The sequence below is a fragment of the Sus scrofa genome, chromosome 12, assembly GCF_054392235.1.
Source record: "Sus scrofa isolate SSC_HxYL_T2T_F1_AM1 chromosome 12, Sscrofa_HxYL_maternal_Yorkshire_Landrace_v2.0, whole genome shotgun sequence".
NCBI classification, from domain to species: Eukaryota; Metazoa; Chordata; class Mammalia; order Artiodactyla; family Suidae; genus Sus; species Sus scrofa.
The window spans coordinates 3,672,323-3,692,832 of record NC_139394.1 but is presented as its reverse complement, the minus strand read 5'-3'; the positions used below and the strand labels follow the sequence as shown (position 1 = coordinate 3,692,832).

The window sequence follows — 20,510 nt, the reverse complement described above, 5'->3', positions numbered from 1 at the left end:
AGCGCCTCTAATAGCTTGGAGCCTCTAAAAGCTTTGACCACAGCTCAGCTTATACTCCCTGCAAACCCTTTGAAGCGCTTCCTTCGAACTTGCTTTGCATATTCTGGTCAGATCTGAATCAGACTAGCAGGAATTACCCCTCTCGGTAGAGTCTAGGTGGCTGCCTTAGCTTGTCGGTGACGTGAAGCCGAGTTGGATTCCATCACGAGGAGCACCGGGGCAGCGAGGGGGCAGAGCCGTCCCCCTCGGTGTGGCTCCTCTTCCTCCCTCGGATGCACAGTGTGGGGGTGGGTGCAGGAGAGAACAAGGCAGGAGGGGGCGCAAAAAGGCTCAAGGCAGGTTCTTCATTAAAAAATAGTGCTCTTTATTATAAATTACTGAAATGTTTCTTCTTTGAATATAAATATAAATATGTGCAAAGTTTGACTTGGATTGGTATTTCGTTGAGTTTTTCAAGCATCTCCTAACAGCCTCGAGGGCCTGGGTGGGGGGGAGGGGAGAGGACTGGAGGTGGAATCTTTATAAAAGACAGAGTGATTGAGGCAGATTGTAAACATTATTAAAAAACACAAACAAAACCCAAACAAAATAACAGAAAAAAAAAGAAACCACCCCAACACACAGCTGCCCCATCCAGCCCAATACCTGACACAGAAACCTTTTTGTTTGTTTAGTTTTCCCCAAAAAAGGAACAGTTCCAGGTAATTCCATCGCCACTACATTCCTGTAGGTTTTCACTGATCAGTGCTATTGCAGAGCGGGAGCAGCTGGGTGACGGGGCCTCTGACTTCCTGCCAGCTCCCCGAGGTGAGGAGGGAGGGCTGGGCAGGGTCTGGGGGCTCTGGGGCCTGGTGGCTCTGCTCTGGCCCCCGGCACCCCTGACCGGCCAATACCAACTAGGCTGGCATCTTCCTGCGCTCATCTCTGCCCCACCAAACGGTGAGTGGCCGGTGGGCGCCACCGCGGCGAGAACCCCTTGGCCTCGGCCTGGATTGGCTGAGTGTGTGGCTTCTTGTGTGCCAGTCCCTATCCATGGGATAGGGAGCATTTAAGGCGAATCTCCTAGCCAGACATAGTCAGGAGGCACAAAATAGAACACCCATCTTCTCTGTCCGGGGTCTGGGGTCAAAGGTGGCTCATCTCCTCCATCTTCCCCCACCCCCCAGGTGCTGGAAGGTACAGCCTGGGTGGGGAAAGAAGAACAATGGACCAGCCCGCTCTCCCCTCCACACGCCACTTCCCCCTTAAAACAGGGGAGGGCCCTGGGCTCTCCAGCACTCGATGGACTCTGGGACCTGTATTTTTGGTGGCTGTCCCAAGGGGGAGGGGGACGGGGAGCAGAAAGGTCCCCTTGGGGGTCACCCCTTGCCCTTCTCCCCAGAGCCAGGGATGGAGCATGCTGCCGCCACCCTCCTCACCTGGGCCGGGGCGGGTGCGAGGGGCCAGGTCCCTGGCCAGCCTGCAGCCCCGGGCCCCCGAGGCGCCCTCTCTCTCGTCCACCCTTTTCCAGGCCCAAGACCTGCTCAGGTTGAAAGCTGTTTTAAACCAAATCAAAGAGCCAGCACGTTCCGTTGGAAAGTTCGAAGATTCCCGGCAGTTCTCACGAGTTCAGCACTCCCGCAGTGTCCCCTGTTTGCGAGCGCAGGGGGTGGAGGAAGCGGAGAGGAGAATCCGCTGCGGAGGCTGCTGTGGTCCCCCTGGGCCCGCCGGCTCCTCCGGAGAAGCTGGAGCGGGGGAGGGGCGCGCGAGTGGCTCTCCCCCTCCCCTCAAACACCTTCCAGGTCCCCACGGCCCTGTTCTGCTGTGGGGGGGAGCGCGGAGGGAGGGGCCTGTCCGTCCCCTGGCTCACCCAGAGCTACAGGACTCTCACGCCTGGATTCTTGTGCTTGTGCCATGTGCCACGGAGGAGAGGGGACCCTGGCCCCTCGCCCCGACCTCTGCCCTTTGCTCCTTAAAGTGGGGCATCGTACTGGTCCAGGAACTCCCGAATGGGCCCAGGCAGCTGGGTGACTTTCTCATAGGAGTCCAGGTGGCCGTTGACTGTTTTCCGACAGAGATGCTGGAGAGTGGCCACGTTGGAGGAGAGGGGCCGGCTCAACACCAGAGGGATCTTCTCGCCCCCGGAGTAGATGTAATAGGCTCTTCTAGGGGGGCCCCCCGGGAGCGGCTGGGCGGGCGGCTGCTCGGGCACCTCGGAGGAGGGCGACGAGGAGGGTTCAGTCGGAGGCGAGGAGAAGGAGGGGGCGCCGGAGGGTGGCATGTAGTGATGCACCAGCTTGAGCACGCAGTCGAAGCGGGGCACGGGCTGCGTGCTGCGGGGGTCACTCTGCAGCGAGAAGCTGCCCCCCTCGCACTGGATGCGCAGGTTCTTGGTCCCCGACTGGGTCTTGACGCTGAGCGTGAAGAAGTGTCGCTGGTCCGAGCTGTCGCGGATGAGGAAGGTGCCCGCGGGCTCGGCGCTAAGCAGCAGGTTCGCCTCGCCGCCGGTCACGGCGCTCCAGTAGAAGCCGCTCTCCTGCAGCTTGCGCACTGCGTTCACCACCAGCTGGTACTCGCTCTTGGAGCTGAAGGTCTTGAGGCGCAGGCTGGTGTCCAGGGGGCGGCTCATCCCGGCGGCGGGAAACTTGCTGTGGGTGACCATGGCGCACGGAGCCAGCGTGGATCTGCGCGGCGGCGGCTGCAGCTGCTCGGCGGCCTCCGCACAGCGGCCGCTACCGCATCCCGGGGGGCTGCGGGGAGGAAGGCGCGCGCCGCGTGAGTGCCCGGAACCCTCCAGTGCGCCCGGCCCGCCCCGGCTCCCCTGCCTCCGCCGAGCGGCTGGGACAAGCGCTGTCCCGGACGCGCTCGCCTGGGCCCTGGGCCCGACCCAGACACCCCACGGAGCCCGCCTAGCCCCCGCCCCCAGGCAGCCCCTTCCCCAGCGCGCACTGGGAAGGCGCCGAGTCGCAAACTCGGGCGCGGAAGTTGGATCTCTCGGAGCGTGGCCGGGGCGGGGAGCAGGAGAAGGGCCCCGGGGACGCTCTGGGCGCCGCTCAGTCCGTTGGCCCCGCGCGGCGGGGACCGAGAGAGAAACCCGAGGCATGGGGGGTAGGGAGAGGACACGAGAAACCCGAGGGCCCCAGCCCGGGTGTTCCGGGAACCTGGGATCTCCGGCTTCCATCCGCTCTGCCCCCTACCTCGTCCCCTCCCTGCCGGGAATGACCCGGGAAGGGGAGGGGAAACCGGGAAAAGCTCCCGGGACTGGCGAGTCTCCCCCCCTCTCCACGCCGCGCCCCTTCTTCCTACCTGGTCCTAAACCGAAGTCCCTGGCCTTTGGGCTGCGCCTCCTACGGTCCCCAAGGCGCAGAGGCGGCGCGGCGGCCAGCGGTGGCCCGCGCTGCGCCCAGATGTCGGCGGCCGCGAAGTCCACAAAGGGGCCTCGAGCGCGCGTCGCTCGGGCTTCGCCGGGGCGCCCGCCCTGCCCCCTGCGCGCCCCCGGGCCGGCTGGGCGGGGGCGAGGCGAGGGGCGGCGGCGGGAGCTGGGCCGGACGGGCGGCGTGCGGGGCCGGAGTCGCCGCGGCGGCGGCGGCGGCGGCGGCGGCGGTGGCGGTGGCGGCGGAGCGGGGAGTCCGAGTCGGAGCCGCCGCGGAGGCCGCGCTCACGAGTATATACGCGGCGGCGGCGCCCCGCCCCCCGATTCCTGGAACTGCGCGGCTGGTCTTCTTGTAATGTTTAGTCACTACTCGCAGCAATGAAAGGCTGCGCGCGGAGGGGAGGGAGGGGCCGCGGGCGGCCGAGGGCGGGCCGCGAGCAGGGCCAGGGACCCGCAGAGACGCGCGCAGAGACAAAGCGCGACGCGAGGCGGCCCGGGCGGCCGGCGGGCGCGGCGCCAGCCCCGGCGGCGCGTTCCTGGCAGCGGCCCCTCCCCCGCGCGCGCTCCGCCCCCAACTTCTCATTCACACTTTCCCCCCCTCCCTTCTAAGAAGGCCAGTTTCTGGCAGAGGCGGGGGCGCCGCTCCCGGAGCGCGGGCAGTTCCAGGAGGCCGAGCGGGAGAGGCTCCGGCTCCCCTTCCCTTCTTCTCCGACCTCGCGGGGACGCCCCCCTCGCCCCCACCTGCGCCCGCCGGAGGTCCCGAACGCAGCCCCGGGCGTGCCTCAGGGGACCTGGGGACACCCCAAGGCCGGGCTGCGAAACTAGGGCCGGAGCTGGGAGCCCGCGCGGGTGGGGATGCGCGACGGTCACCTGTGGGCATGTCCTCAAGGCGAAGCCAGGAGTCCCAAGGTTGGGGGGTGGGGGGGCGGACGACGCAGCCTGCGTGGCAGCTGTCCGGCCTCAGCCCATCGGCTCACTGCCAGGCTCTCCGCGGACGCCGACACAGGTGCCGCCTCCCACCTCCAAAACAACAACACAAACACACGTCGCACACTTCTGTGTCTCCCAACCTGCGAAGTGCGGTGTGGGTCGGCCAGGTGCTTTTACGCGGCGGGACGGGAGGACGAACCACGGCCCCACCCCGCGCCCCGCGTCCGCTAGAGGGCGCCCTGGGGCCCGCTAGGTGCGGCGAAGTTTGATGCTTCGCCCCCAAGCCCAGGAAGGGGAACCCGAGGGGGCGGTGGGGATGCTGGCGCGCGGGGCTGGTGGGGGAGGGGCGAGGGAGCCTCAGGGAACCTGGGCGAGTTCACATCACAGTCTAGAATCAGACCTGGGAGTGAGAGTCCAGCCGGGGAGGACTTCCAGAAAGCAGTTTTCAGAAGTCAGCCCTCTTCCAGATGGTTCGGTCCTGCCTAGAATGTTGTGCCGGGTGTCTCTCTGCATGTCGCGGGGTCTCATCTCTCCGCGGGGGTGAGAAGAGGAGGTGATGGAGGTGAACGATGATGGACTTGTTCTTGGTCACCTTGGCATGGATGGGGGTGCTTGGGCCAACCAGGGCCAGCTTTAGGAAGAATTGAAAGTTTTGTCCTCTGTCCCCGAGCAGGCAGTGGGGTGCCGGGGACATCTGAGAACCAGCTTGAGTGGCACTTAGATTGTCACCTCGCAGGTGGCAGGGGCTGAGGGCGTTGGACTCTGCCCTCTCCGCAGATGCCACAGTGTGGAGGATAGTGAGTGGTCAGAAAGGAAGGCAGAGCTCCTTGGGCGTTTAGAAATCAGAGACCTGGCTCCTTTGCTTCTCTGGCAGTTGATAGGCACCTCGCTGTGCCTTCAATTTGCCACGTGTCTTCAGTCTGCGCCATCGCTTCTCTCCCCTGCCGATGTCTGGGGACTGAGTGAGATGTGGGCTGGACCCCCACCTTCTCTGGGGTTCAGCTTTGCCAGCTGTAACCCAGGAATAATTGTCTTTTCCCATCAGAGATCTGAGATTAAAAAAGCAAGATTCTGCATATTGGAGAGCAGAGTCATAAGGAGGAAGTCTGATTACTTCTTGTTACTTCTGCAGAGGGGGGAGTTGATTTATTCAACACATTTCACAAACATTGGACTCTATGTACCAGACATTGTGCTGGGCCTGGAAATACAATGATGAATAAGACCCGGTCTTTGCCCTCAAGATACTTGCAGGCTAATGAAATGGATTCTCCTTCTCGGTGGAATCAGGAGTTCATTCTCTTTCTCATCCATTGATTGGGAGGCTGCACCATGGCCATCTGTGCTGAGCCCCGCAGAGGACAAGGAAGACTCACAAGGAACAGCCCTTGAGTTAATGGATGAGAAAGTGCTTTGTAAATTATAAGGCTCTGATGCACGGCAGGTTCATTCATCCACAAACCCTCAATGACTGCCTGCTTTTACCAGACATGGGATGGGAACATGAACGCCCTGAGTGAGTCCCACGGGGAGACACAGGCACGGCAAGGAACATGGGACCCCCAAGTGATGAGGGCCGTGAGAAAGGGGTGGTTGTAATTATGACCCTGTGAGACTGTGATCATTCATTTTTGGTGGGGGGGGGGGTTGAAGTGGGAGGGGGTGGAGAGAAGGAGGAAGAAATATCCCCTGAGCTCAGGATTCCCATCTAGTTGGAGAGCCTCATCCCTCTGAAACAGATAATCTCAACAGCGTGGTACCCAAGCGAGCCCGGGCTCTGCCCATGGCCTGCAGCAAAGGTCACGTGGCTGGCAGGAGCTTAGAGTGGGCCCAAGAGTACAGGGATGATTTAAAGGGCAGAGGGCAGGGTCACACACATTCCCAGGGGCCTGAAAGGAGCTGTCCTGCTGGAGAGGGGCAGGGCCCCCAGCCTACAGACTCGGGAGACTGACCTGCCGTCCAGGCAGTATGACCTTGGGCCACTGACTTTCCCAGCTGTAGCTTGATTTCCCTATCTGCACAATGGGTTGAGAAGGGTCCCTAATTCATCAGGTGCTTGCGAAGACTGAGCTAGTACATGCAAAATGCTTACAAGATGCCTTGCCCATATTAAAAGCTCAACGCATGTCAGCTAGAATTATTTTGAAAGCACTGGGGAGTCTTTGGGGAGAGAGAGGAAGAGAGGGCTGAGGTGCTGCGGCTTGAGTGACTAGGGGATGGATGTGGCTATAGCCAACTTTATGTTTTGGAGAGCCATTTATCTCCTACACCAGATACAGTCCAAGGGAGTTCCCGTTGTGGCTAATGATCTGGTGTAGCCCAGCGGCTGCAGCTCTGATTCGACTCCCTAGCCTGGGAAGTTCCATATGCCATGGATGTAGCCCTAAAAAAAAAAAAAAAAAATACATTCCAAAAAGCTGCTTGTCTTCAAATAGTTTGTCCAGTCACCAAGTTTCCCTTCGGCTTTCTAAGATCTCCAGGGGTTTCCCATTGCCTTTGGGATAATCCAAACCTCTCGGTGTGTGTGTGTGTGTGTGTGTGTGTGTCTGCGTCTAAGGCTCTCTGCTCCATTTCAACTTCATTGGCTGCCTCTGCCCCAGTGACACTTTCAAGCTCCCACCACGTGGCGTTCCTGGCCGCCTCCAAAACGTCCCCCAGGCCGGGGTCTCTGCATGTTCTCTTCCCTCCAGCTGGAACTACCTTCCACACCTTGGCTGATTATCGCTTCTCCTTGAAGATGTGGCAGAGACTCAATCTAAACTTCCAGGGTAGGAGTTCCCGTTGCGGCTCAGGGGTTAACGAATCTGACTAGGAACCATGAGATCGCGGGTTCAATCCCTGGTCTTGCTCAGTGGGTTAAGGATCCCGCATTGCTGTGGCTGTGGTGGAGGCCGGAAGCTGTAGCTCTGATTAAACCCCTAGCCTGGGAACCTCCATATGCCATGGGTGGGGCCCTACAAAGCAAAATAATAATAATAATAATAATGGCTTGTGTTTTCCATCATTTTTAGATTGCAGCGACCACTTTTTTCTAGAGCAGCTTTTAGTTTCTTCCTACAGGGACCAGGAGGGGCGGGAGAGTGGGAACGAGGGTATGGAAGCCCCTGTGAGGTTGACGGAGACTATTAGGCCTAATCAGAAGACAAAAGGAGTGAAGATACGCTGCTGGAAAAGTCCGAGAGGAGACAGCCAGCCCATACAGCGCACTCTCCCGGGCACCTGCTTTGGGGCAGGAGAGATGCCCAGACCAGGAGAGACCTAAGGCACCTTCCCTGTGACCCGGGGACGCTCGGGGGGGGGGGGGGGGAGACATTATCTGGATCTGGCCCCTCTGCCCTCCCCCTGTTTCCTGGCTAAGAGATTAAGGACCCTCCTGCCTCTTCCTAATCTCTCCCTTTGCAGAATTTCTCATGAAATCAGCATCCCATTTCCAGGCAAATGTGCTTGTTCATAAAGATAATAACGACGGTCCCTCATGCTGGCGGGGAAGTCCACGGCGGTTTCAGCTGCCCGTGGGGCTTCACTGACTCATGGTGTGTGACAGCCAAGCTCTTCCCCAGACCTGTGGATGGGAGTGCCGGCCCCCGTGGGGTGGTCGCAGGAAGCTAGGGCCTGGCCTGGGGAACGCAAGCTCCCTCACGCACACACGCACACGAGCCCCTCGTCCTCTGGAGGCCAGCCTGGGGGTGGGCACTCGCATTGCCCTTGTTCTGTTGGGTGGCTGCGTTCGCAGCCAGATGGGTTAGGAGATCGGCCTCAGACCACAGAGTTGCTTAATGCCAAGCCTAAGGCCTCCCTCTGTCCCAAGACTGATGGGTTTCTGGAGCACAAGGAGTCACCTTGGGTTCGACTGCCCAGTGACCTTATATTGCTTATCCCGCATTGGTTAGGCTTTTGCCACGTGCCAGGCGGTTGGCTAGGCCTGGCTCCAGGATGGCGGGGAGAAGGATCTGGTTCCTTCCCTCCGGGGCTTCTCATCTAGTGCTGGTGGTGAGTGAGGCCTCTCCCTCCTCCTTCCCTTTCTCCTAGACACTCTGGAGACATGTTCGGGGTGTGCTTCACCTGCCCCCTCGGAAGCCCTGCCCCTTGATGGCCCAGCGAGGCTGTCCCAGGGCTGGGCTTCCTCGGGCCACCCGGCCCCCGTGCATCTGAGCTGCTCTTGGCTGCAGCCCCTGCCCACCAGGACTGAGGGTGGGCACCAGCCTTGCTGGTCTCAGGGCCAAGGCAGGATCAGCGCTTTCCGCGCAGGAGGAGAGCTCCAAGGGTCCCATACCAGGTTGAGCCGGCCTCTCCCTTTCCCGCTTTAGACAATCTGGAGGGCGGGCTGAGGTGGCCTGGCTAGTGGCCGGCCCGGGAAGCGGCATTCCAGTTTGCAAGCCTTTGTTCCCGCCGGGAGGGGCCCCGGAGCCAATGAAAAGGTTTGTGGCTCCAACCGAAGCCTGTGAGCAGCGGAGGAGGTCTTTCGAGCCCCGCCGGCCTCTGGCATTTCCCAGAAAAAGTGCCGAGGCGGGGGGGAGAAAACGCTTTGCCAACCCACCCGCTGGCTGCCCACCCTGCCTTCTCAGATCCCTCTGCCCTCTGGGGCTGGGGCTGGGCCTGGGCTCAGACCCCCATCCTTGGGGCCCCTGTTCCTCTGCCCACAGAAGGGAGGGGGCCTCTAGGGGAGCCTGGAGGGGAGGAAGCGTGCGGGGCGCCTCCCGGAGGGGAGAGAACTTTCTTCCACCGGCTCCAAGAGGAATGCACATCTGTTCCGAGTTCAGAGCTGGGGGAGTTAGGTTCCAGCCAGTTATGTGCCCTGACCCCAAACCGACAAGCCCCAGCTGGCATGGGAATAGTCTCCATGTGCCCTGAAGCGGCCACCATGCCTGCACGGGTGCCCTTTCCTGCACCCGGGAACAGACGCCGGGGTAGCGGGCAGTTCTGGGAAGCCAGGCTGTGGTGAACCCTCTGGGCTGTAATGCAAATGAGGCCTGGCCCGGCGCCTGGAGCTGAAGTGGCGGTGCCCCAGGGGAGAGCCGGCAGGGGGTGAGGGCTGAGGCCGGCTCCTGGGCCTCAGACGCCCTTGCAGAGCCAGTCTGGGTGGGGGACCAGAGGATGCGACTGTCTGATGGGCTGCCCGCTGGATCGAGGCGGCCCGTGCAGGCCCCCTGACCTGCGGGGCTCTCGGGTCTGTGGCTGCTCCTCTTCTCCCCGGTGAGCACGCAGCATCGGAACTTACCTCCCGGGCTGTGCTCAGGCTTTCTGCACAAAGACCCCCTGAGTCTCCCATCCAGGTGGGTGACACCACTAGGAAGGTCCCTGGCTCCTCTGAGTTATAAGGCGCATGTGGGTGCGTGCTGACTCTTGGACAAGTTCAAAGGGAACTTGACGTGTCCTCTCTCCGGCTCCCAAGGTCCTGAACCAGCTGCAAAGGCAGAGAAGTGGGTCCAGAGGGGAGGGTAGGTGTCTCCATAGGGACAGAGGTGAGGTTCTAAGGTGTGACACGGGAGTGGCTCGCCCAGGCCCTCCCTTTCCGCCTCTCCCCTCGCCCTTGCAGCCTCACGTGGGGGGCATTCAGGCTGCCTTCACCCTGGTACCTGAACTGCCACCTGCCCAGGATTTCCCAAGACCCCTCCTTGTTATCGTGAACAAAACGCTAGGGGCAGGCCAGATTTCTGGGGGCGTACACCTGCCCAGAGTCACTTCTTCCTCCTGCAACTTACTTCCTAACGTCATTCATTCATTCATCCCTTTGAGAGATAACTTTTGGGAGTTCCCACTGTGGCGCAGCAGAAACAAATCCGACTAGGATGCATGAGGATGCGGGTTCGATCCCTGGCCTTGCTCAGTGGGTCAGGGATCCGGCGTTGCCGTGAGCTGTGGTGTAGCTTGCAGATGCGGCTTGGATCCCACGTTGCTGTGGCTGTGGTGTAGGCTGGCAGCTGTAGCTCAGATTGGACCCCTAGTCTGGAAACTTCCATATGCCCCAGGTACGGCCCTAAAAAAAAAAAAAAAATGATGTTTCAGAACAGACCCATGGATCAGCATTCAAAAGCACAAACTGGGAAACCGGAGTTCCTGTCATGGCTCAGTGGAAATGAACCCAACTAGCATCTATGAGGACGCAGGTTCAATCCCTGGCCTCACTCAGTGGATTAAGGGTCTGGCATTGCCATGAGCTGTGGTGTAGGTTGCAGACGTGGCTTGAATCTAATGAGTTGTGGCTGCTGTGGCTATGGCCTAAGTCAGCGGCTACAGCTCTGATTTGACCCCTAGCCTGGGAACCTCCATATGCCGAGAGTGCGGCTCTAAAAAACAAATAATAATAATAATAATAATAATAATAATAAAAGGTACAAACAGGTGAGCTGTGATCTTCTACAATTACTCTTCCTCTTGTGGTACCTGGGGCATTTTTTTAGATCAAAAGATGCATGTAAGGTGGTGCTACAGGCTGAATGCATCCCACAGGTGCATTGGCTGGCCTGTACAGAATTTCAAAAACATTTTGAGGAGTTCCTGTCGTGGTGCAGCGGAAACAAATCCGACTAGGAACCATAAGGTTGCGGGGTCGATCCCTGGCCTTGCTCAGTGGGTTAAGCGTTGCCATGAGCTGTGGTGTAGGTCACAGATGCGGCTTGGATCTGGTGTTGCTGTGGCTGTGGCTATGGCATAGGCTGGTGGCTGCAGCTCCAATTAGACCCCTAGCCTGGGAACCTCCATAGGCTGTGGGTATGGCCCTCAAAAGACAAAAATAAACAAACAAACAAAAGCATTTTGAGACCACATTTAAAAATCTGGAAATTACACATCCACATTTGAATTGGGGTGGGCAGCTTTCTTTGGAAAAAACTAGCAGGTCTGGTGGGCCTTCTAGTTGAGACCTAGGCTCTCCAGCTCAGCACAGCCTACCTCCCAGGCTGCCACCCTCCCCTACTCCCCTCCCTTCCGGGAGCGGCTGGCATGGAGGCAGCTGCCCTCCCTGGCCTCTGTCTTCCCACCTCTCTAGGCCAAGGGGCAAGAAGGGCGATTGACTTTGGGGGAGTTACTTTGAGTCTCTTTCCTAAAATCCCAGGAGGCTGGAAATAGGTTAAGCTGAGCCTGGGAAGCCAGGCCTTTCTCCCACCTGCTGGGGCCTGGTCTGATTTGGCCTCTTCTCAACCAGACTTGTCCTGCCTGGAGATGCTGGTGCCAGCCCTAGGGCACACCTGGCCTCCTGCTTCAATTCACCGTGGGGCTGGGCAGGGGGAAGCAGGGGAAGGTGTGACAGGGAGGGTTTCTGCCCCCAGCAGCTCACGTCCCCCACCAAGCGGGGCTCAGGGAGCCCGGGATTCCCTGGAACAGAACTGGCATCAGGTCGCTGTGCTTCCCAGAGCGAGCGAGGCTGCTGGATCACGAGGAGACGGGCAGCTCCTTGTCAGGGTGGCGCTGGCTGCCTGCCATGCCACAAGAGGCTGAGATTCCCCTGAAGCTGGGAGCTGCATTTATCTCTCACCGGCACAGAGACACAAACCTGCATATGCTCTCTCTGCCCAGGAGGCATTTCCAGAAATTTGGGCTCTGGTTTCTTGTTGACGAAATGCCAGATTATCCTGGGCCTCTTTGTGGCAAGAGAGCCATTGAGCAATAGGTGTTTTGTTTTGCAGATGACAAGATTTTCAACACTGAAAAGTTTAAACAACAAATGCAGGAACCTTGACCAGTTCCCCACCCCTAGCAGCAAGGTTGTTGGCTTGAACTTGAGTGTTTGGCCGATTTGTTCTTTACAACCCACAGCTCCACCCGACTCGGGCTCCTGATGCCAGGAGACCTTGTTGTCTCTCCCAGTTTTAGAGCCATGGAGGCCTGGTGGGGCCGTGCCAGGTCCAGCACTGCAGCCCGGGGAAAAGCTTTCTCTTCTTCTCTTTTCTGTTCTCTCTCTCTTTCTTTCTGCGGCATATGGAGGTTCCCAGGCTAGGGGTCAAATCAGAGCTGCAACTGCCGGCCTACACCACAGTTACAGCAACTAGGGATCTGAGTCAAGTCTGCAACCTACACCACAGCTCACGGCAAGACTGGATCCTTAACGCACTGAGCGAGGCCGGGGATTGAACCCACAACCTCATGGATCCTAATCGGGATCATTAACCACTGAGCCACGAAGGGAGCTCCATTTTTTTTTTTTAAAGCTGTTTCTTGGGAGTTCCCATCGTGGCTCAGTGGTTAACGAATCTGACTAGGAATCTGAGGTTGTGGGTTCGATCCCTGGCCTCGCTCACTGGGTTAAGGATCCGACGTTGCTGTGAGCTGTGGTGTAGGTCGCAGTCTCGGCTTGGATCCCAAGTTGTTGTGGCTGTGGCGTAGGCCGGCGGCTACAGCTCCGATTAAACCCCTAGCCTGGGAACCTCCATATGCCACAGGAGCGGCCCTAAAAGACAAAAGACAAGACAAGACAAGACAAGACAAGACAAGAAAAAAGAAAAGCTGTTTCTTGAGGCGGACATTGGCAAACTATGATGCAGGGCTGGCAGGATGCTTTTGTAGATAAATCTTTATTGAAAGTACAACCGAGGAGTTCCTGTCTTGTCTCAGTGGAAAAAGACTCTGACCTGCATCCATGAGGAGGCAGGTTCAATCCCTGGCCTTGTTCAGTGGGTTAAAGGATCTGGCTTTGCCATGACTGTGGTGTAGGTTGCAAATAGGCTCGGGGCCCGCATTGCTGTGGCTGTGGCTGTGGCTGTGGTATAGGCCAGCAGCTACAGTTCTGATTTGACCCCTAGCCTGGGAACCTCCATATGACGCTGGTGCAGCCCTAAAAATACAGAAAAAAACAAAAAACAAAAAAAATCCCCAAAACAACCAGATTTCTCCTGAGGCACAGCAAGTTAAGGATCTGGAGTTGCCACTGCTGCAGCTTGGGTCACTGCTATGGCTTGGGTTTGATTCCTGCCATGGCAATTTCCACGTAGGGGGTGGGGGTGGCCAAAAAAAAAAAAAAAAAAAAAGAATCGAAAATACAACTGCACTCATTTGTATCGCTGGTGGCTTTTACATCAGACTTGAGTCGTTGCCACTGAGACTGGCCTGCAAAGTGTGAAACAGTTACCACGGGGCCCCCTAAGGACACATGGGAACCCCTGCTCTGGGGGAACAGAAGCCTGTCTCACGCCTTCGTGCTGGGGAGGACGGGGGTCAGATTTAAGGGGAAGAGTGTAAAGGGCTGGAAAAGATCAGAAGAGCAGCTGAGCAAGAGCATATTCCGGGGAGGGTGGAGGCGGGCAACCAGGGGTCCTGTGAGCTGTCAGGTTGGCAAAGGGATGTGTGGCAGCAGGGCAGTAAAATCCCAGGAGGCTGAGCCACTGCCAGCCCCCACCCTCGGTGAGGGCTCCCACTGGGTGTTGCCCTCCTGCGGCCCGGAGGCTCCAGAGCGCGTCCCCTCCCGCCAGGCACGCAGTCATCAAACCAGGTCGATGGGCCACTTCTGGTGTCAGGCCCTGTTCTGGGTGCTCTCAGCACTCTGGGCGCTAAGTGTGCACACCTGGGGGCAGGGACAGGGAGGCGGAAGACACAGCTGTCGACCAGGAAATAAGCTTAGACTGCAGAAGTTAGTAGAAAGAAAGAAAATCAGTTATAGAGCCTGGAGGGCTTTTCTAAGGGAAGGCGCCTTTTTTTTTTTTAAGGCTGCACGTACAGCATATGGAAGTTCCCAGGTTAGGGGGCTTGAATTGGAGCTGCAGCTGCCGGCCAATGTCACAGCCACAGCAACGCGGGATCCAAGCTGGGTCTGCAACCTACACCAAGCTCACGGCAACGCCAGAGCCTTAACCCACAGAGCAAACCTGCATCCTCCTGGATACTCGTCGGGTTCTTTACTGCTGAGCCACATGGGAACTCCAGGAAGGTGACCTTTGGACAGCGTTCCGGGCGAGAGGCACTGGGGCCGGGGGTGGGGAGGACACGGTGAGCAGGCAGAAGAAGTAACACAGAGATCCTAAGGCAGCCACATATGGAGCGTTTGAGGGGTTAAAAAAGGACAGGCAGGTGAGGCTGGGCAGTGAAGGGTAGAAGAACAGGGGAGGGGACGGCGGTGGCCCCATGGCTGGTCCCACACCATCCTTAGTGCCTGGGCTCATCCCCAGAACAAGAGCCAGCTCCTCAGAAACAGCCCCTGGTCAAATAACCCTCTCTCATCACCGAGGCAGAGGTGGGCTGGGCAGCCTCTTCCTCTCCCTCCTTCCCATTCTCTGTTGTGGTGGTTGTTTATGGCTGTACCCATGGCAAACGGAAGTTCCTGGGCCAGGCACTGAATCCAACCTGCAGCTGTGACCTATACCACAACTGCAGCCACATGGGTCCTTGAGTCCACTGTGCTGGGCTGGGGATTGAACCCGTGCCTCTGCAGTGACCCAAGCTGCTGAGTTGGGTTCTTAACCCACGGTGCCACAGTGGGAACTCCTCATTCTCTGTTTTTTAAACTTTTTTTTTTGCTCTTTTTTTGGGGGGGGGCGCACCTGTGGTATACAGAGGTTCCCAAGTTAGGGGTTGAATCAGAGCTATAGCTGCTGGCCTATGTCACAGCCACAGCAACGCAGGATCTGAACTGTGTCTGAGACCTACACCATAGCTCATGGCAACACCGGATCCTTAACCCACTGAGCAAGGCCAAGGATTGAACCTGCAACCTTGTGATTACCAGTAGGATTCATTTCCATTGTGTCACAATGGGAACACCTACATTTTTAAATGTTTTTAATTTCTTGGCTGTGCCTGTGGCATACAAAAGTTCCCAGGCTGGGGATTGAACCTATGTCAAAGCAGTGCCCCGAGCCAAAGCATGGACAGCATAGGATCCTCAACCCACTAGGCCACCAAGGAACTACTTCTTTTTTTAAAAAAATGGAAATAGGAGTTTCTGTCATGGCTCAGCGGAAGTGAATCTGACTAGTATCCATGAGGATGCAGGTTCGATCCTTGGCCCCGCTCAGTGGGTTAAGGATCTGGCATTGCTGCATGCAGGTCGCAGATGTGGCTAGGATCTGGCATTGCTGTGGTTGTGGTGTAAGCTGGCAGCGCTAGCTTTGATTTGACCCCTAGCCTGGGAACTTCCACATGCCACACATGTGGCCCTAAAAAAAAAGAAATAAAAATGGAAATAGAACTCGTTTACATTGTCATGTTAGTTTCAGGTGTACAGCAAAGTGATTCAGTTATACTTACACATGTATATATTTTTGGTTTTTTTTACACATGTATATATAATTTTTTTTTCAGATTCTTTTCCCTTATAGGTTATTACAACATCTTGATTATAGTTTTCTGTGGTCTAGACAGGCCCTTGTTGTCCTGCCTCTTGAATTTGCAATAGCCTTGTGTTTGGAGAGACCCTCGCTCACTCAGCAAGCTGGGGGAGGAGGGGCCTTCTTCTTACATGGGCATGATTTTCAGTTCAGGGAGTGAATCACAGACAGTGAGGCACGGGCCCTTGGCTCAGGATTTCCTGGTGTTTCCTGCCTGCGAGAGCAGCCCTGCGATCGGGGGCCGCAGCCCACCACTCCCTGACGTCAACTCTCCTTTTCATGAATGGGTTTCCTTTTCCGTTTGGGAAGACACGACCTCCGTCATCAGTGCATCCATCCTGTCATTCTCACCCTGGCATCTCCTGTTTGGGAAGAAGCAAGTGAACTAACGAGAAGTCGGTGGGTGAGCTCAGCAGGCTGAGGGGGGACTCTGCGGATGGGCTTCTGGGCCGCAAGGGGGTTTTCAAGGACAGATGCATCCTTGTTCAGTGTCTTCAGGCGCGACTTGAGAACAGCCGGTGGCTCTGATAGTTTCTGCCCAGACTGCCTGTCCTCCAAGCAGGGTAGGGCGCTCCGAGGCCGACGATCTGGGCCTGTCTTTTATCTCCTCTGCTTAGTCTCACTAACTAGCCTAGATGAGACCTCTTGGAGGAAAGGGTGTTTGTACTGTCATCATGTAAAAATGTAACCATTTGAAAAATTGCTCAACCTCTGAAAACCAATTATTTAAAATTTTTGCAACCTCTAAATGTGCGTGTTGTAGGGCAAAGTCGTAGTTGCCTCACTCTGGTCGTAGCTCTGTTTCAAAGTAGCCACGAAGGCCAGAGGCTCTCAGCGTGTGGCTTCAGGAAGGACTGGGGTCATTGCCTGCTGTTTATACTTAATGTAAATACGTCTTAGTTTAACTTACCGTCCTGTCAATATCTCTGTGTGCTGCTGCCGTTTACTTTAGATCAGAAGTTCCCAGTGGGATGGGGCGATGGGCCTCACGGAAGGCCTCACCCAGCGAAGCACCACGTGCAGAACGAAGCTGCCAGCTCCATTTAGGATGATTGGGATGCTCCTGTGGTCCATGTGGTCCTCACCGCCCAGCATCACGGTGCAGCCTCTCAGCACCTTGACCCTGCAACTACCCTGTACCAGGCGTCATGCAAAAGTGGAACTGAGCAAGGGCTGGTTTCATTCTAGTTCCTGGAAATTAGGCAAGTCGATGATTCACCACTCTAACTTGGAAGGGGTGAATCAAATTCCACCTTGTACTTGTAAAGCTATTGGGACTTAAAGGAAAAATTTAAATCTGAAATACTCCTGGATTGTAAACAATTTAGAAATTCTTTTTTTTTTTTTTTTTTGTCTTTTAAGGGCCAGACCTCCAGCATATGGAGTTTCCCACGCTAGGGGTTGAATTGGAGCTGTAGCTACTGGCTTACACCACAGCCACAGCAACGCCAGATCCAAGCCGAGTCTTCAACCTACACCACAGCTCACGGCAATGCCTGATCCTGAACCCACTGAGGGAGGCCAGGGATTGAACCTGAGTCCTCATGGATGCTAGCTGGGTTCGTTAACCACTGAACATAATGGGAACTCCAAAGCGACTTCCTCATTGTTGATTGCTTCCACACTTTTTTTTTTGGCTGCACCTGTGGCATATGGGAAGTTCCCAGGCCAGGGAGGGGGGTCAAATCCAAGCCGCAGCTGCAAGCTATGATTTATGCCACAGCTATGGCAACATCGGATCCTAAACCTCCTGCACCACAATGGGAACTCCTTCCACACTTTTGACATGAACAATGCTGAGATGAACCTTCGTGTATGGAAGGTGTAATTGATTTCTTTGGCATAATTCGTTAGAAGCAGAATTCAGAATGTTTTGTATCTAGTGTGGCCATAGCTTTTTAACCGCACAATACTTCCCTGGAATAAGTTGGATATGATCATCTTCTAATCCGTTCCCATTCCCAAGTCCTTGCACGTGTGGCTCCTGCCAAGGAAGCACATGATAGAGAGGAGAGTCATCGCTCCTGCCTCTCCCAATACTGCAACTCTTCCTTTTTAAAATTAGCTACAGAAAGTGTTCTTGGCTACACGGGTCAGCTCTTTCAGCCTCTTTGGCCATGGAGCTGTAGTTCTCAGGGGCGGGTCATAGCCACGTGTACGCATTTGGGTGGATGGAGGGTTCTTCACTGAACCTAGACTGGCTGGGCTGAGCTGTTAGTATTTTTTTCTCTTCTTTTTATGGCCACAGGTGCGGCATATAGAAGTTCCCAGTTTAGGAATACAATCCGAGCTGCAGCTGCCGGCCTAAGCCGAAGCATCATGGGATATGAGCCGCATCGCAGGTCACGGTAACACCGTACTCTTAACCCAGTAAGGGAGGCCAGGGATTGAACGCGCGTCCTCCTGGATACTAGTCGGGTTTGTTACCTCTGAGCCCCAGCGGGAACTCCCTGGCTGAGCTGTTCTGTGCCCTGGAGCTGCAGGCTTCGGGGGCTGACAAGGTGAAAAATGGTCCCGCCTGGGTCTGGTGGGGATTTTCTGTGCTCAGTGAGCCCAGATGAGTCAGCAGTCACCCAGTACTGTACATCCTACCTAACACCTTGGGATGTGTCGGGGGTGGCTCCGGCGGCTGTCAGGTACAGCCGGAACTCTCGTGCGACCTGACAGGTGATGCTCCCCGCCCTCCAGCCCTATCCTGTGTCGAGGCCGAGTCCGGGGATGCGAGTGCTCTCGCCCCGCTCCCCCGTGGCCTGACACTGGCGCGCGGCACACACCTGTGCCCACCTGGCGAGAAACTGAGGCTGCGGGGCGGGGCCGCCTCTGCGCTGCGGCCGCTGCGCGCAGCCCGTGTCCGCGCGCGCCGTTGTCAATAAAGTTCTCACGCGCCGGAAGCGGAAGCGGCGAGTCTCCATGGCGGCGGCGGCTGCAAGGCCGGTGTTCTGGAGGCGCCTGCTGGGCCTCCTGCCTGGCCGCCCCGGGCTGGCTGCGCTCCTGGGGCGCCTGTCCGACCGCCTTGGCAGAAACCGGGACCGCCGGCGGAGGAGGTGAGAGGGCGGCGGGCCGCGGGCGCGCCCGGCCCCGACCCCGCGTCCCCGGCGTCGCAGCGAGCCCTTCGCGTCCAGCGCGCGGGCCCGCCTGGGCCCCAGGGCTCCGCCTCGCCGCCGGCTTCCCGGGAGGCGGTGGCCTAGGGCCGCGGGGGCGGGGGGCGAGCCCGGCCTTGGTCCGCGTCCGCTGGAGCGGAGGGGCTGTGTGCGCGCTCCCGGTGGGGGCTGAGTTCGTGCTTCGGTTTGGGTTGTAGCGTGTGAGTGTTGGAGAATCTTCGCGAAAGACACTGTTTGGGTCCGGAGGGGTCTTTTCCTTAAGTAATCCTGGCTGCGAGGTGACTTGGCGGGAGTGAATCAGCCTTGCTGGGATTCTGTGCGTGCAGCATTTCTCATATCCTGCCAGAGAGGGCTGTGAAGCAATCCTGAGTCAGTCGTACTCAGGCGAGGGAAGAGGAACCACTCGAAACCCCTTAGACCTTTCAGAGGGCCTGTGTTCTGGAAAAGTACTGAAGTGAGTTATGGAAATGGTGAAGCAGGCTTTGAAGCAATTCGTTCAGGCAGTGGTCTTTAAAAATAAACATTTGTCAAGGACATGCTGACCTAAGAGGCCTGCTGCTGTTGTGTATATATAGGAATTCTTTTGTGTGCAGATAGTTTTCTTAGAAAAACTCGAGCCTGAACTCGAGCCTTACACTTGTTCCTTAAGAAAAAAAAAAAAATCTTAGAACCACATCCTTTTGTAGAATTTTTGCCCGTCTTAGAAGCATTTTTATCTGCTGCTGGGGTGAGAGTTGACCTCCTGGCCTTTGGTACAGAGATCTGTGGTCCAGTCATGTGTGCTAATTCTACGTATGGAAAGGGACTTGCTTCATATTGGGTTACGTTGGCAGATTTTCAGCAAAAATTCAAGTTTGACTTAGGGGAACTTTTTGTGATGGAATCAGCACAGGACGGAACTCTTGGAAGCTGAGTGATCAGAAGTGCTTTGAATTTCACACGAGCGAACCCAGTGGGAGTGGGGTGTAGAGGAGGTGCCCCCCCCACTTCTGTAATTCGTGCTTGGGAAAGACCTGTTCTTTCAGTTGAGTAGTGAAGTCATATGACTTCTACATCCTGGCGTCAAACCACTGAGAGATTTGGTTTAAAGTTTCAGAAAAAAATGTTCTCAAGGACAATATGTTTAGATCGTTTTGTCATTTCCCCGTATGTATTTAAACGATACAAGAAACAGTTCATGATTAATCATTGTGTAACATTGAGATTGATTGCTAAAGGATGTTGGGGCAATTGCCACAAGTTCTTTTAAGACAGACATTTCTCTTGAGTGTTTATGGGGGAGAGGGACTGTGGGGGAGTGGGGATAGTCTGATTTGATGTCCCCAAGTCTTTTTTTTTTTTTTTTTTTTTTCCGTAAATAGCATCAGTGAACACAGTTGTTGTGGCTCCAAAGTTGTTGTGGCTCCACATTTCTTTTTGATTAAGGTGAGAGAGAGTTGTTTCTCTGGGTCAGCAATTAAACCAGGAACTCAGTTAATTCACAAACACAGAAACACAAATGGCAGAAATATGTGTTTGAGGGAGTTCCCGTCGTGGCTCAGTGGTTAATGAATCTGACTAGGAACCATGAGGTTGTGGGTTCAATCCCTGTCCTTGCTCAGTGGGTTAAGGATCCGACGTTGCTGTGAGCTGTGGTGTAGGTGGCAGACTCGGCTCGGATCCTGTGTTGGCTGTGGCTCTGGTGTAGACAGCTCTGATTAGACCCCTAGCGTGGAAACCTCCTCAGGTGCAGCCCTAGAAAAGACAAAAAGAAACATGTGTTTGATAGTCCTTGAGATGACACTATGTGAGGAGGGAAGAGAAAGGCTTTGAGCAGTGTTGTTAAATTACTTTTGATGAGCACTGTGGGTTTCTGATCCTTCCTTTCCCTCA

At 56.4% G+C, this 20,510-nt stretch overlaps 2 protein-coding genes across 12 annotated transcripts in view; one reads left to right on the top strand and one right to left on the bottom strand.

Moving 5' to 3' along the window:
* Positions 1-343: 343 nt before the first annotated feature.
* SOCS3 (suppressor of cytokine signaling 3) lies at positions 344-3,481 on the bottom strand. 2 transcript variants are annotated; one of them, XM_021066253.2, is made up of 2 exons: positions 3,286-3,481; positions 344-2,729 (listed from the first exon to the last, which is right to left on the bottom strand). In XM_021066253.2, exon 2 carries the CDS (start codon positions 2,639-2,641, stop codon positions 1,952-1,954), a length of 690 nt encoding a protein of 229 aa, XP_020921912.1. In that variant the 5' UTR covers positions 2,642-2,729; positions 3,286-3,481; the 3' UTR covers positions 344-1,951.
* Positions 3,482-18,430: 14,949 nt separating this feature from the next.
* PGS1 (phosphatidylglycerophosphate synthase 1) overlaps positions 18,431-20,510 on the top strand; it is a 39,700-nt gene continuing 37,620 nt past the window's right edge. For all 10 annotated transcript variants that reach the window (XR_014820633.1, XR_014820632.1, XR_014820634.1 and 7 more), the window contains exon 1: positions 18,431-18,581. Coding sequence is in view for 2 of the 10 variants with exons in the window: in XM_021066522.2 (XP_020922181.1) it covers positions 18,448-18,581 (134 nt within the window). In the remaining 8 variants the exon portion in view is untranslated. The remainder of the gene's footprint in view (positions 18,582-20,510) is intronic.

Excerpts from the sequence above, each read along its gene's own strand:
- SOCS3 (XM_021066253.2), bottom strand. The coding sequence starts at position 2,641 with ATGGTCACCCACAGCAAGTTTCCCGCCGCCGGGATGAGCCGCCCCCTG.